This window comes from Salvelinus sp. IW2-2015, linkage group LG14 (genome assembly GCF_002910315.2).
Source record: "Salvelinus sp. IW2-2015 linkage group LG14, ASM291031v2, whole genome shotgun sequence".
In the NCBI taxonomy this organism is placed as follows: Eukaryota; Metazoa; Chordata; class Actinopteri; order Salmoniformes; family Salmonidae; genus Salvelinus; species Salvelinus sp. IW2-2015.
In genome coordinates, this window is record NC_036854.1 from 26427254 (window position 1) to 26440088 (window position 12835).

Consider the following 12835-nt stretch of genomic DNA (forward strand, 5'->3'; position numbering starts at 1 on the left):
GGCGTGTCCACGTTTTTTATGGGAAGTGGTTACATGCCACGCCTCTGCGCGAGGAATGTCAGGTTGTCACTAGTTACCACAGCCACAAAGTCAAAATTGGCTCTATTGTAAAATGTCATGAAAACCAACATGTGCTTTTCGGTCTTAATTTATGTTTAGGGTTAGGCATAATGTTAGTAGTGTGGTTAAGGTTAGGTTTACAATCCGATTTGAAGAAGATAAATTGTAGAAATGGGCGGGGTTTAGCCATAGTTATGACTTTGTGGCTGTGGTAATATGTGACGACCGAACGTCAGTGTCAGATTAAAACGAGTATAGGGTAGTGTAGCACAAATTATAAAGGTTTTAAAATGGCATATAATTCCGGTAGTCCGTATAGAGGAGCTCCACAACAACAACAACAACAACAATACAACAACGCAGCGCCGGGACCGGATCAAGGTTTTCTTTGGAATATATTTCAGAGGTGAGGGAAAAGACGTCTTTCGTGGCTATCGAAATACTCCGCTTTGGTTTGAGCTTCATTTTGAAAACTGCTGCCACGGCGCATAATTGGCAGAGATAATAATAGCACAATATATGTTCGGTTCGCATACAAAGTTATTGTTTTCATATTACAACCATGGTTCGATGAGGACATGTATTTGACAGACTGGTTTTAGTTTCTTTTTTAAAAATTTGCACAAAAAAATAATATTTTAATGGGATATATTATGCCTGTCATTTGGCTCTAGTAAGCACGTTTTTTTTCTCTCTTCCTATTTTACTCTAACATTATGACATTTTCTTGACACACACATACAAGGCCTTAATGTTGTTCAATGGACTTCTTGGAGTTGATTTAGGCAATGGCATCACATTAAAATAATCGAATAATTTACTATCGGTTTCTATTGTGTCGGGCAGTTATCCGAGGAGAATGGCTTTGAAGGAACTTTATTTTACAAGAACTGACAAGAGAGCGGGCTTGACAACTTGCATACAGTAATAACTGGAAAGAGCTTGGCATAAGGTTGTAGTAGAAAAATAGGAAGTTGCTCTTGTCCCTGGTGGTAGTATTGCGTTATGTAATACTGCAGAGGACCCATGGTGCTTTGCTTTCTCTCAACATTAAAATGCTGGAGGCACGCAAGACCTGAAACACCTTGTTGAATAATTTATAACAGCCAGATAAGACCTAGTTCTCGTTATCTGTATTCCACCACACACTCCACSTCCAAGAAACTCACTGTGGCTGGAACTCCCTCCCTAGGTCATATGACTTGAGTGGTCACAGTGTAAATGCATGAGTCACTAGCAAGTTGGTCCTTTCATAGCATATTTTGTTTGGCTTGTGTCATAGAATGTTCCTTTTCCACTCTCCACCTATATGATCATCAGTTTCCATAACACTGGCATGTCAAAAATGTGGGCCACAAAGACAGCCTAGAATAGAACAGCAAAGGATCAGTCTAGGATCTAGGCCCAGGTCAACATCTCTGATATGTGACGATACAAACGATAAGCTATGGTTTAGGGTCATGTCGGCTGAAAACCGGTCTCCTATTCAGAAGGGCTACTCCTTCCCCCTACCATGAGAGCCAGCATGACATAAGCTGCTAAACCATTTGATTGGAAGACTATGCTCTGCCAGGCCTGTCATAACTTGAATCGCTTCATAGGAAAAACGGAGAAATGTTAAAATTCCAATGGCTGCTGTGCTGTGTACAGATCATTTTTAGGATCTGTACTGAACACCATTCAGCAAATGGGCAGATGGTTCCAACTTCCGCTTCAGGCCAGGAAAATGAATCATAATGATGCTCTCCCACTTCACCTCATTTTATGTAAAACCCAGTGAGGTAAGTTAACCTGAGGTAGAGAGAGGAAAAACAAGAAGTAGACAGTGTGTAGTTGGACACAGCACAGACCCTACTCTAAAAGGGTTTAATGTTAGGTACCCCCTCTGACCAACCTTTTATCTTTTTACAGTCTGTAGGAAGTCACAGCGTGCCTTCATGGAAACAGGTTTTGTCCCGTCTTGCTACGCAAAGACTGCGGTTTAGTTGGTGTGTTGGGTTTGAGAGGTTGCTATGTGAGTCATTCAGGATGGGATGATTGCCCTTCATTTCACAGAGAAGGTTATTCCAGAACTGGAAGGCAAAGCCTCTTATTTCTGTTAATGTTCAACCCACAAAACGTCTCTCACGTCTAAATAGAACGCTTGTACCATTCTTATACTGTTCAATTGGAACACGATTTTACAAATTAGGCTAATTAGTTTGTGATGCAACACTTCTGTGACAGATAGCGCATGGGTATTGTGCTGAAAGGCGCCGGGTTCTGAGATTCTACAATAGAATACGATATTTGTGTTTATTGTAAATTCAAAACGAAAACGTTCCGTGCATCTCATCTATTTTCCCTTAATGGAAAAGCCTCCTTTCTTTGGCATTGCACTCAAAATATAAGAGCTAGCCTGATCCCAGATCTGTTTATGCTACACTGTACCCAACTCCTATGCTTGTTGTCATGCCAAACATTGCTGGCAAGACTGCACAAACAGACCATAATAGCCCTCTTGCCAACAATCTGGCTATTACATCACACAGGAGTATAGCACTTGTGTCATCGTGCTGTTTGTATGCTGTTGGTTATTTCTGGTTTCACCTTCACTGATCTGTGATGGTGGCACGGGCGTCCCTGTAAAACGACACTCGTCACCATCTCCCACAAGCCGTCGTCCCTCCTGTCCCGAGACCAGCCCACACACACTCTCATTGAATGGAGTGTTGAGATTCTGACAAGGGCCTTACAGTGTAGCGTGGCTGTAGGTTTTCAACAGGGCTCTACTGTGTGTTAATACCGTCTGTCTTATTTCCCCCCAGAGTGGACAAGGACAGGAGCGCCGTGATATCAGACACAGAGCTGCAGCAGGCCTTATCGAACGGTACGTTCTTTCTCCTCTCGACCTCAACACTGCTTCCTGCTCTCATTTTAACACCTGGTTAAGGACTGAGAGGTGAGGAAAGTTGGTGGTCTGGACTTGAAATGGACACGCATGTTTTGTTATTACCTCAAAATGGCCGACCCATCAGGGGAAAAGTTCATCTGATGACACAGGGAGAGTACTTCCTGTATGAGGCAGGAAGTGTCTGACGACAGCTACCACCTGATAATCAACTCAACACCCTCTTGTTGTCGAGATATGACAGAGAGTGGCTTAGCCAACGCCATGAGTGCAACATGACATTAATCTTCCCACCAGGCTGGATGGCAAATATATGCTCAGGATTGAGTCAGTGACATGAATGAACATCGTGTTTACCTTTGGGCACTTGTTCCAGCAAAGCAAACTTTGAGACCATGTTAATAATAACAATTTATTCTGAAACTCAACATTTTGAATCGATCGAGGACTTTGAAAAGGATTGAATGGGTATTCTTCTCTGACTGTTTTTGGACACTGAAAAATAGTCTCAGGAGCGATGAAAGAAGCTGTTATCTGGCAGTAGCCCTGGTTCAGAATACTGATGACTAGGCTGCGTGGAAGGCAGGCAGGAGCTGTGTTCACACAGTCAGTCCAGTTCATTTAGTAGGGCTGTGTCATGATGAGGCTGTGCCAGTGAGACTGTGTGTGACTGTGACCAAGCTGCTGACTTAATGCAAGCTGTGCCCCGTGCTCGACCGTGCGCTTCACTGACCATGCCCATGGTGTTGTCACTGTCACTCTGATATTCACTCAGACCTCACTGTCAATCTGACCCTCACCCAAACCTCACTGTTCTCTTCCTCGTTCTCTTTTCTTCTTGTAAACTGCTCTTTTCACCTCTTCTCTTATCGATCCTCCCCTCTTTCGACTCCTCTCCTCAATTCTCATCATCCCCTTCCCCCTCGTCTTCCCTTGTTTCCGCTCATCTTCCTCCTTTCCTTTCTTCATATCGATCCTCTTCTCTTGGCGCCTCTCCCCACTCTCATCGTCCCCTTCCCCCTTGTTTCCTCTTCTCTTCTCAGTGCAACTCCCTGATGAGAAAGTGATAGCCACCCCGCCGTACATCACCAGTCTTTCATTAAAGGGATTATTTTATAGGTGCCGGGGCCTTTTAGCTAGGTCTTCATATTTAACTATCCTCTTAGCACCTGCTCTGTCTGCACCAAGCACATGCTCTGTCTGCACCAAGCATCTGCCAAAATGCACCCAGACTGATATTTATGTTCTTTGATAAATGTTTGTGTTTCGGAGCCCACCACTCTAGTAGTTACTGAAATCGGCAGCATTGCATTCACTGTGCTGAGTAGTTTGAATGGCAGGTCTACCTACGTGCCAAGGAAATCTAGACCATCTACTAATAACTAACTCCTGCATTGACTCGTCCTGAATCGCCCCATGAACAGACTGAATAATAACACAGAACAATTAAGTCTGGCTTTGACAGGAAACATGCACAATTAGGCTAAGTCCCATGTGGCTCAATAGGTAGAGCATGGCGCACGCAATGCCAGGGTTGTGGGTTCGATTCCCACGGGGGACCAGTATGAAAGAGTARGATAAATGTATGCACACTAAGTCGTTCTGGATAAGAGCATCTGCTGAATGACTAAAATGAAATGTTTGGCTAGGGGCAGATTGTCTGGCTTCTGTGGCTCCGTGCTCAGCCCCCTGCCTCCACTAGGTGTCCGAGAGGAAAAGGGGTGACGGGTGATTTGTCTGTCTCAAGGTCGAGCTCAACCTTGCACATGCTGTTTTTAGCCTGCCTAGAGCAGTTCCTAGTAAGTGAGAGTGTTACTATGTTTCAATTCAAACATGTGTGAGTGTCTTTTGATGTGTTTATTATAGAGCTCTCTCACCGATTCTCTCCCGTGGGGAGCTGTTCTCTCACCGATTCTCTCCCGTGGGGAGCTGTTCTCTCACCGAGTCTCTCCCGTGGGGAGCTGTGTTGCAGTCACCCTGTTTTTTTTCTTTTTTTCTTCCATGTCCCTGCTCCTTCTTCATGAGTGAGCACCAGCCAACACAGTGAGAAGGCCCAGTGTTTGTGCTGCACAGAGGAAGCTTTGTCTCACAGGCTGTAAAACCAGTCCAGACCTAGACCCAGTCCCTGTCCCACCCAGCTGTAAAACCAGTCCAGACCCAGTCCCTGTCCCAGCCAGTCCCACCCAGCTGTAAAACCAGTCCAGACCCAGTTTTCCCTGTTCCATGCCAGTCACACCAGCTGTAAAACCAGTCCAGAACCAGTCCACCCAGCTGTAAAACCAGAGTGGTCCCAGCCCAGACCCAGTCCAGCTGTATTACCAGACTGGTCACTGACCCAGTCCAGCTGTTTTACCAGACTAGTCCCTGATCCAGACCCAATCCAGCTGTATTACCAGACTGGTCCCCGATCCAGACCCAATCCAGCTGTATTACTAGACTGGTCCCTGATCCAGACCCAGTCCTGTCCCAGCCAGTCCCACCCAGCTGTAAAACCAATCCAGACCCAGTCCCCATCCCACCACTGTAAAACCAGTCCAGACCCAGTCCCTGTCCCAGCCAGTCCACCCAGCTGTAAACCCAGAGTGGTCCCTGCCCAGACCAGCTGTATTACCAGACTGGTCACTGACCCAGTCCAGCTCTATTACCTGACTGGTCCCTGATCCAGCCCCAGTCCAGCTGTATTACCAGACTGGTCCCTGATCCAGACCCAATCCAGCTGTATTACCAGACTGGTCCACCCAGACCCAGTCCAGCTGTATTACCAGACTGGTCATGACCCAGTCCAGCTGTATTACCAGACTGGTCCCTGATCCAGACCCGTCCAGCTATATTACCAGACTGGTCCCTGATCCAGACCCAGTTCAGCTGTATTACCAGACTGGTCCCAGACCAATCCAGCTGTATTACCAGACTGGTCCTGACCCAGTCCAGCTGTATTACCAGACTGGTCCCTGATCCAGACCCAGTCCAGCTGTATACAGACTGGTCCCTGTCCAGACCCAGTCCCTGTCCCAGCCAGCTTGTAAAACCAGTCCAGACCAGTCCCTGTCCCAACCAGTCCCACCCAGCTGTAAAACCAGAGTGGTCCCTGCCCAGACCAGCTGTATTACCAGACTGGTCACTGACCCAGTCCCGCTCTATTACCTGACTGGTCCCTGATCCAGCCCAGTCCAGCTGTATTACCAGACTGGTCCCTGATCCAGCCCCAGTCCAGCTGTATTACCAGACTGGTCCCTGATCCAGACCCAGTCCAGCTATTTACCAGATGGTCCCTGATCCACCCCAGTCCAGCTGTATTACCAGACTGGTCCCTGACCCAGTCCACTCTTTACCTACTGGTCCCTGACCCAGTCCACCTGTATTACCAGACTGGTCCTGACCCAGTCCGCTGTATTACCAGACTGGTCCCTGATCCAGACCCAGTTCAGTGTATTACCAGACTGGTCCCTGATCCAGCCCAGTCCAGCTGTATAACCAGACTGGCATCGACCCAGTCCAGCCTCTATTACCTGACTGGTCCCTGATCCAGCCCAGTCCAGCTGTATTACCAGACTGGTCCTGACCCAGTCCAGCTGTATTACCAGACTGGTCCCCTGATCCAGACCCAGTCCAGCTGTATTACCAGACTGGTCCCTGATCCAGACCCAGTCCAGCTGTATTACCAGACTGGTCACTGAACCCAGTCCAGCTGTATTACCAGACTGGTCCCTGACCCAGTCCAGCTGTATCACCAGACTGGTCACTGACCCAGTCCAGCTCTATTACCTGACTGGTCCCTGACCCAGTCCAGCTGTATTACAGACTGGTCACTGACCCAGTCCAGCTGTATTACCAGACTGGTCACTGACCCAGTCCAGCTTATTACCTTGACTGGTCCCTGATCCAGCCCCAGTTCCAGCTGTGATTACAGACTGGTCCCTGACCCAGTCCAGCTGTTATTCCAGACTGGTCCCTGATCCAGACCCAGTCCAGCTTTATTACCAGACTGGTCCCTGATCCAGACCCAGTCCAGCTGTATTACCAGACTGGTCCCTGATCCATACCAGCTGTATTACCAGACTGGTCCCTGATCCAGACCAGCTGTATTACCAGACTGGTCCTTGTCGTTGCAGAGGAAAGGCTTAATGAGAAGCTGTTCAGTTTACTTCACTGCAAAGCTTTCTCTCTCTTTAAACTATTTAAAAGCTGTGAACTCTTTGGCTTGTCTAAATCCTGGTGAGGACCTGGGATGATCTTTCCTCTCTCTCTCTCTCTCTCTCTCTGAGCAGTGAGGGTGAGGCAGCAAGCTTTAGGGAACCCTGATAAATCTCCAGCTCTTTCTCCGGGGTAGCAGTTCTGCTGTTACCCAAAGCATACCCAAGATAAGAACATAACGGTTGCTTAATAAGCCACCAGAGTTCTCCACTACTAACTCTTGGCCTAATTCCCTCTTCTGGTTGTTCTGTTATGAATGGCCTGGTTGATTGAAGTCCAAAGCTATTAACCTGGCAGTCATCCTGTACGATTTAACTCTTAGTGGCCGAATGTCCTCATTTGTTTCACCTATCTTATCTTCTCTCTCTAGGTACATGGACACCGTTCAACCCAGTGACGGTCCGATCAATCATATGTGAGTAGTTGTCTCTCATTGACCCTTGACACACAAACAAACTTGCACAACAACAAGCCTATATTGTCCTGTTGGACTAGCATTGTTGATATGTTTTGCCCATAGCAACCAACAAACCTTAACGTTTGTGTGCAGTGACATATTTCAACCCAGCTCCCCAGTTAATTGGACGCATGCAGCCAGTGGAGGCTGCTGGGGGGAGAACGGCTCATAATAAGGGCGGGAACGGAGTGAATGGAATGGCATCAAATACATGGAAACCATGGAAACCATGTGTTTGTCTTTGATACCATTCTGCTCCAGCCATTACCACGAGCCCATCCTCCCCAATTAAGGTGCCACCAACCTCCTGTGCATGCAACCATCAGCAAAAGGGAGTATTTCCTTCCCACAAACAGGAGGTGTTTGTTTGTCTCAAAAGGCATATCCGTCTATAATCACCCACTGACCGTTTTGATTGGTTAACAAACTTGATTACACCTTCACCAACTGGATCATTCTGGAGTCTGTGAAGTGTAGCGGAATGTGAATCTTATATGTACTAAGAAAATACAACTAGTTTTCTATTAAGTTATTTTAAATCTCCCACTGTACTGGAGCCTACTGTGTAAATCTGTTGTATTCAAATGGCCACCCCAGACCTTCCATGTGATGAAGCTCTTTGTTAGGATGTAATTGGATTAAACCGCAGGGGAGAGTTCAAACAGGCAAGATTTCTATAACTCTGTGTCATAATACATCATGCGAAACCTTAGTCCATTGTGTTAGTGTTCCAGCATTGAACTACACTTCCCAGCTGCTCTTTTTTTAGTTGTAGTTCTCAGGGGTCTAGACCTATTCAGGATGTTTTAGATAGAAATGTAATGAATAAAGATGACATGGTGCCTGATTCTATAAGACAGAAAAAAAACTATTCTACAAAGTGCATTTCTATCAGAATGTTATTTTATAACGTTGCACTCTACTGACCCCTACTTGCTGTCACTCATGTCTCCTCTATTGGCTTCCCTCTCACAGCCATGTTTGACAGGGAGAACAAAGGAGGGGTGAACTTCAATGAGTTTGCGGGCGTGTGGAAGTACATCACGGACTGGCAGAACATCTTCCGCACCTACGACAGAGACAACTCAGGCTTCATCGACAAGAACGAGCTGAAGCAGGCACTGACTGGATTCGGTGAGCAGTATGCTTTCCCTATTTGACCATACTGATGGAGGGCCTACCGCTGCATGTTTGTGGTTCACAAGGTCAGCCCCGATATTCTAATGCCCTTCCGTAAGGTCAACATGCATGAGTCTGGATAAAGCTACTGTATGTGCCAAAATAGTTGTGTAGATCAGTGGCGGCCTGCTGAGGGGAGAACGGCTCATAAAAATGTCTGGAACGGAGAGAATAGAAGGGTATCATCACATGGAAACCATGAGTTTCATGTATTTGATATCATCCCACTGATTCCGCTCCAGCCATTACCACAAGCCTGTCCTCCCTAATTAAGATGCCACCAACCTCCTGTGGTGTAGATATTAGACATGCATTGTTATTCTTTTGTCCTTGTATTATTAAAATGAAGTAGTGCTCTGTGAAATGAGCAGGATAAAGCCCTATGGATGTTACACATTGGGTAAGGGTTGTTGAACAAGGATGTGTTTCTGTGATGTTGACTGTTCTGTCCTCCTCCCCAGGGTATCGTCTCTCAGACCAGTTCTACAACACTCTCATAGAGAAGTTTGATCGGCAGAGGAAGGGACAAGTGGCCTTCGATGACTTCATCCAGTGTTGTATTGTTCTACAGGTAACCGTTTTAATGGGCTTACTGTGCACATACCACAGGTTGTGTAGCGCTGTAGAATGTACCGCTGGTTGTGTAGCGACCCGGAATGTACCGCTGGTTGTGTAGCGCCCCGGAATGTACCGCTGGTTGTGTAGCGCCCCGTAGAATGGACCGCTGGTTGTGTAGCACCCCGTAGAATGAACCGCTGGGGTTTTAGCAGTCTGGAATGTACCGCTGGTTGCTCCGCTGGGGGTTTAGCAGTCTGGAATGTAGCGCTGGTTGTGTATCGCCCCGGAATGTACCACTGGTTGCGTAGCGCCCTGTAGAATGTACCGCTGGGGGTTTAGCAGTCCGGAATGGACCGCTGGTTGTGTAGYGCCCTGGAATGGACCGCTGGTTGTGTAGCGCTCCGCTGGGGGTTTAGCGCTCCGCTGGGGGTTTAGCGCTCCGCTGGGGGGTTTAGCGCTCCGCTGGGGGTTTAGCGCTCCGCTGGGGGTTTCAACCCTCCGCTGGGGGTTATAGCGCTCCGCTGGGGTTTAGCGACTCCGCTGGGGTTAGCGCTCCGCTGGGGGTTTAAGTAACCCTCCGCTGGGGTTTAGCGCTCCGCTGGGGGTTTAGCGCTCCGCTGGGGGTTTAACCCTCGACGTGGGGGTTTAGCGCTCCGCTGGGGGTTTAGCGCTCCGCTGGGGTTTAAACCCTCCGCTGGGGGTTTAGCGCTCCGCTGGGGGTTTAGCGCTCCGCTGGGGGTTTAGCGCTCCGCTGGGGGTTTAGCGCTCCGCTGGGGGTTTAACCCTCCGCTGGGGGTTTAGCGCTTCAGAATGTACCACTGGGTGTGTAGTCTACATTGTTTTGTCAGCCCAGTATATACAGCCCATATTGAGATTGGACTTTGGGTTGGTTCAACATGGCATCTGTTCATTTATGTACATGACATTTTCGAGACTCTTTTCAAATTAGATTTCTAACCTTGGTCAGTGGTTTTTCCTGGCCATACTGTTGTCTGTAAATGAAAATAAGATGTTTTTGGCTGGTTTCCCAGACACAGATAAAGCCTAGTCCTGGACTAAACTCTTTCAATGGATAATCTCCATTTTGAATGTTTTTTTAGTTCTGGACTCAGCTTAATCTGTCTGAGAAAGTGGACTAGGTTTATTAACAGAAATGGCATCTGTACTCGCTAGTATGTTTTAAGTCAAGATCTACGGCTCTCTAGATCCACTGTAATATTATCTTAAATTACTATTTTTTTATTATTCTTTTTCATTTGTCACTTTCAGAGGTTGACCGATGTGTTCAGGAGGTACGACACGGACCAAGACGGCTGGATCCAGGTTTCCTATGAACAGTATCTATCCATGGTTTTCAACGTTGTATAGTAAAGCCAAGAGCACAACTGGACACAATTGTGCCAAAGCCAAATCCTTCCCACCTCCACAACATGTCTTCCTGGATAAAGATGACCAAAACACAAGTGGACTGGGACTCTGGGTTAGGATATAACAACATTACGTACTGTCTGTCATTGTTCATAATGTTTGTTTAATATCTGAATCTTATCTTGATAATCGTTAAAGGCCTGAATATCTGTGTTAAGGTAAACCTGCATTGTACATATCATTTAGGACAAATAACTGCATGCTTCCGGGGGAATCCTGCCAATGTTCAAAGCATGCCCTCTATCTCAGATCTATTTTGCTGAAGCCATGTTTACAAACACTGTGACAGCAGGTTATGGTGGGGCACAAAGCCTGCTTTTAGATCCACTGACATGCCAGCTAACGCCATATTTCTATAGTCTTATTTTTAACCAGCAAATCCATAAAAAAAAAAGTTAGCCTATTAGGATTTTAGGTAAAATAAGCGTATGCTTTTGTATCGCTTTTTTGTGTGTGCATGATGCCTTAAACTGTATAAATGCAAGATTAACATCTTTTGTTAAAAAAGAAACCTGAAAAAAGTTGTGAGCTCTGAATTGAATGTGTGGTGGACAAAAACAGTATAACTTATTACTGTATACAATTATTGACGGAAGATGGTCAATATAGTCCTCTGTAGCTCGGGTTAGCAGAGCGTGGTGCTTGCAACGCCAGGATGTGAGTTTGATTCCCGGGACCACCTATACAATATGTTAAATATATGCATGACTAAGTTTCTTTGGATGAAAGCCTGTTCTAAACGGCATATTATAAGATGCATAGATAAAATTGTCATGATTTATCGTATGGTACAAATCTTTGAAAGATTTGTGAAGAGGTAGATTTAGTCTGAGAGGAGTAGAGCCCTACAGTGTTGTAATAGCCATAAAACCTAATGGTGAAACAGGGAAATGGTTCCAATTGTTTTTCCACCATTCATTTTTCCCCATAGGGGATTTTAAGAAACTGGTACATTTAGCTAACATTAGATAGTTAATCCACAGATTCTTACCTTTGCCTAGATTCGGCAGTCTCGTCCAGATCGTCATGGCATCATCATGGGCTCCCGAGTGGTGCAGCGGTCTAAGGCACTGCATCTCAGTGCAAGAGGCATCCAGGTTGAATCACATCCGGCTGTGATTGGGAGTCCCATAGGGCGGCGCACAATTGGCTCAGCATCATCCGGGTTAGGGTTTGGCCGGGGTAGGCAGTCATTGTAAAAAATGATTTGTTCTTAACTGATTTGGCTAGTTAAATAAAAAACAAAAAAATACATTTGTAGTTCTTTATGATAGCCACATTAGCAGCTAATTATCATTTCATTTGTTGGGGGAAAATCCAGATGAATATATTGATAAAAGTCACCTTGTCCGAGAGAGATTTAGAAGGTTATCAAAACATCACACCAGGGTAAGCCTACATGAAACAAAGCCCTTATTTTAAGTGCTTCTAAAATCCCCTATGGGAGAAATGAATGGTGGAGCAACAATTGGAACCATTTCCCTGTTTGACTGCTAGGTTTTATGGGTATTGTTGTACTCTATAGGTGGTTAAGCCAAAAGTACTTATAACGCCTATTCACGTGTGGTTATTCACTTCATTTTTCTACAGAAAATGAACCTCTGTACAGCAATGTGCACTGCAGTGCAAGAAATGGCGCAACTTTGCCCTCTCTTGTCTGCTTTGGTGTACTTACACCAGTGCATGCTCCAATTATGTGCAGTACCTTCCTTCCACGTTTGCGAAGTTTCTGGGGGAACTTGCGAGGTGTTGCACATTATTAGTAAACATTTGAAAGTTTGCCATTTTAATATATTTTGTTTGTAGATATGCACAAGGAACATTAACTTTAAATTAATTTAGCTTCTGTGAGCTCAGCAGTTTGAGTTTAAATTTTTGCTTATCAAGCACATTTGGGGCGGCAGGTAGCCTAGTGGTTAGAGCGTTGGACTAGTAACAAAAAGGTGGCTAGATCGAATCCCCGAGCTGACAAGGTAAAAATGTCGTTCTGCCCCTGAATAAGGCAGTTAACCCACTGTTCGTAGGCATTCATTGAAAATAAGAATGTGTTCTTAACTGACTTGCCTAGT

The 12835-nt window shown here is 45.9% G+C and overlaps 1 protein-coding gene across 2 annotated transcripts; it reads left to right on the plus strand.

Moving 5' to 3' along the window:
• The first annotated feature begins 271 nt into the window (after positions 1–271).
• Positions 272–11115, plus strand: pdcd6 (programmed cell death 6). Of its 2 annotated transcripts, XM_024000522.2 has the most exons (6): positions 272–466; positions 2868–2929; positions 7515–7559; positions 8577–8735; positions 9242–9351; positions 10608–11115. In XM_024000522.2, exons 1-6 carry the CDS (start codon positions 351–353, stop codon positions 10704–10706), a joined length of 591 nt encoding a protein of 196 aa, XP_023856290.1. In that variant the 5' UTR covers positions 272–350; the 3' UTR covers positions 10707–11115. The 2 variants fall into 2 exon arrangements, with proteins under 2 accessions (XP_023856290.1, XP_023856291.1); XM_024000523.2 differs by lacking the exon at positions 2868–2929 and having other exon boundaries at positions 295–466.
• The last annotated feature ends 1720 nt before the right edge of the window (positions 11116–12835 follow it).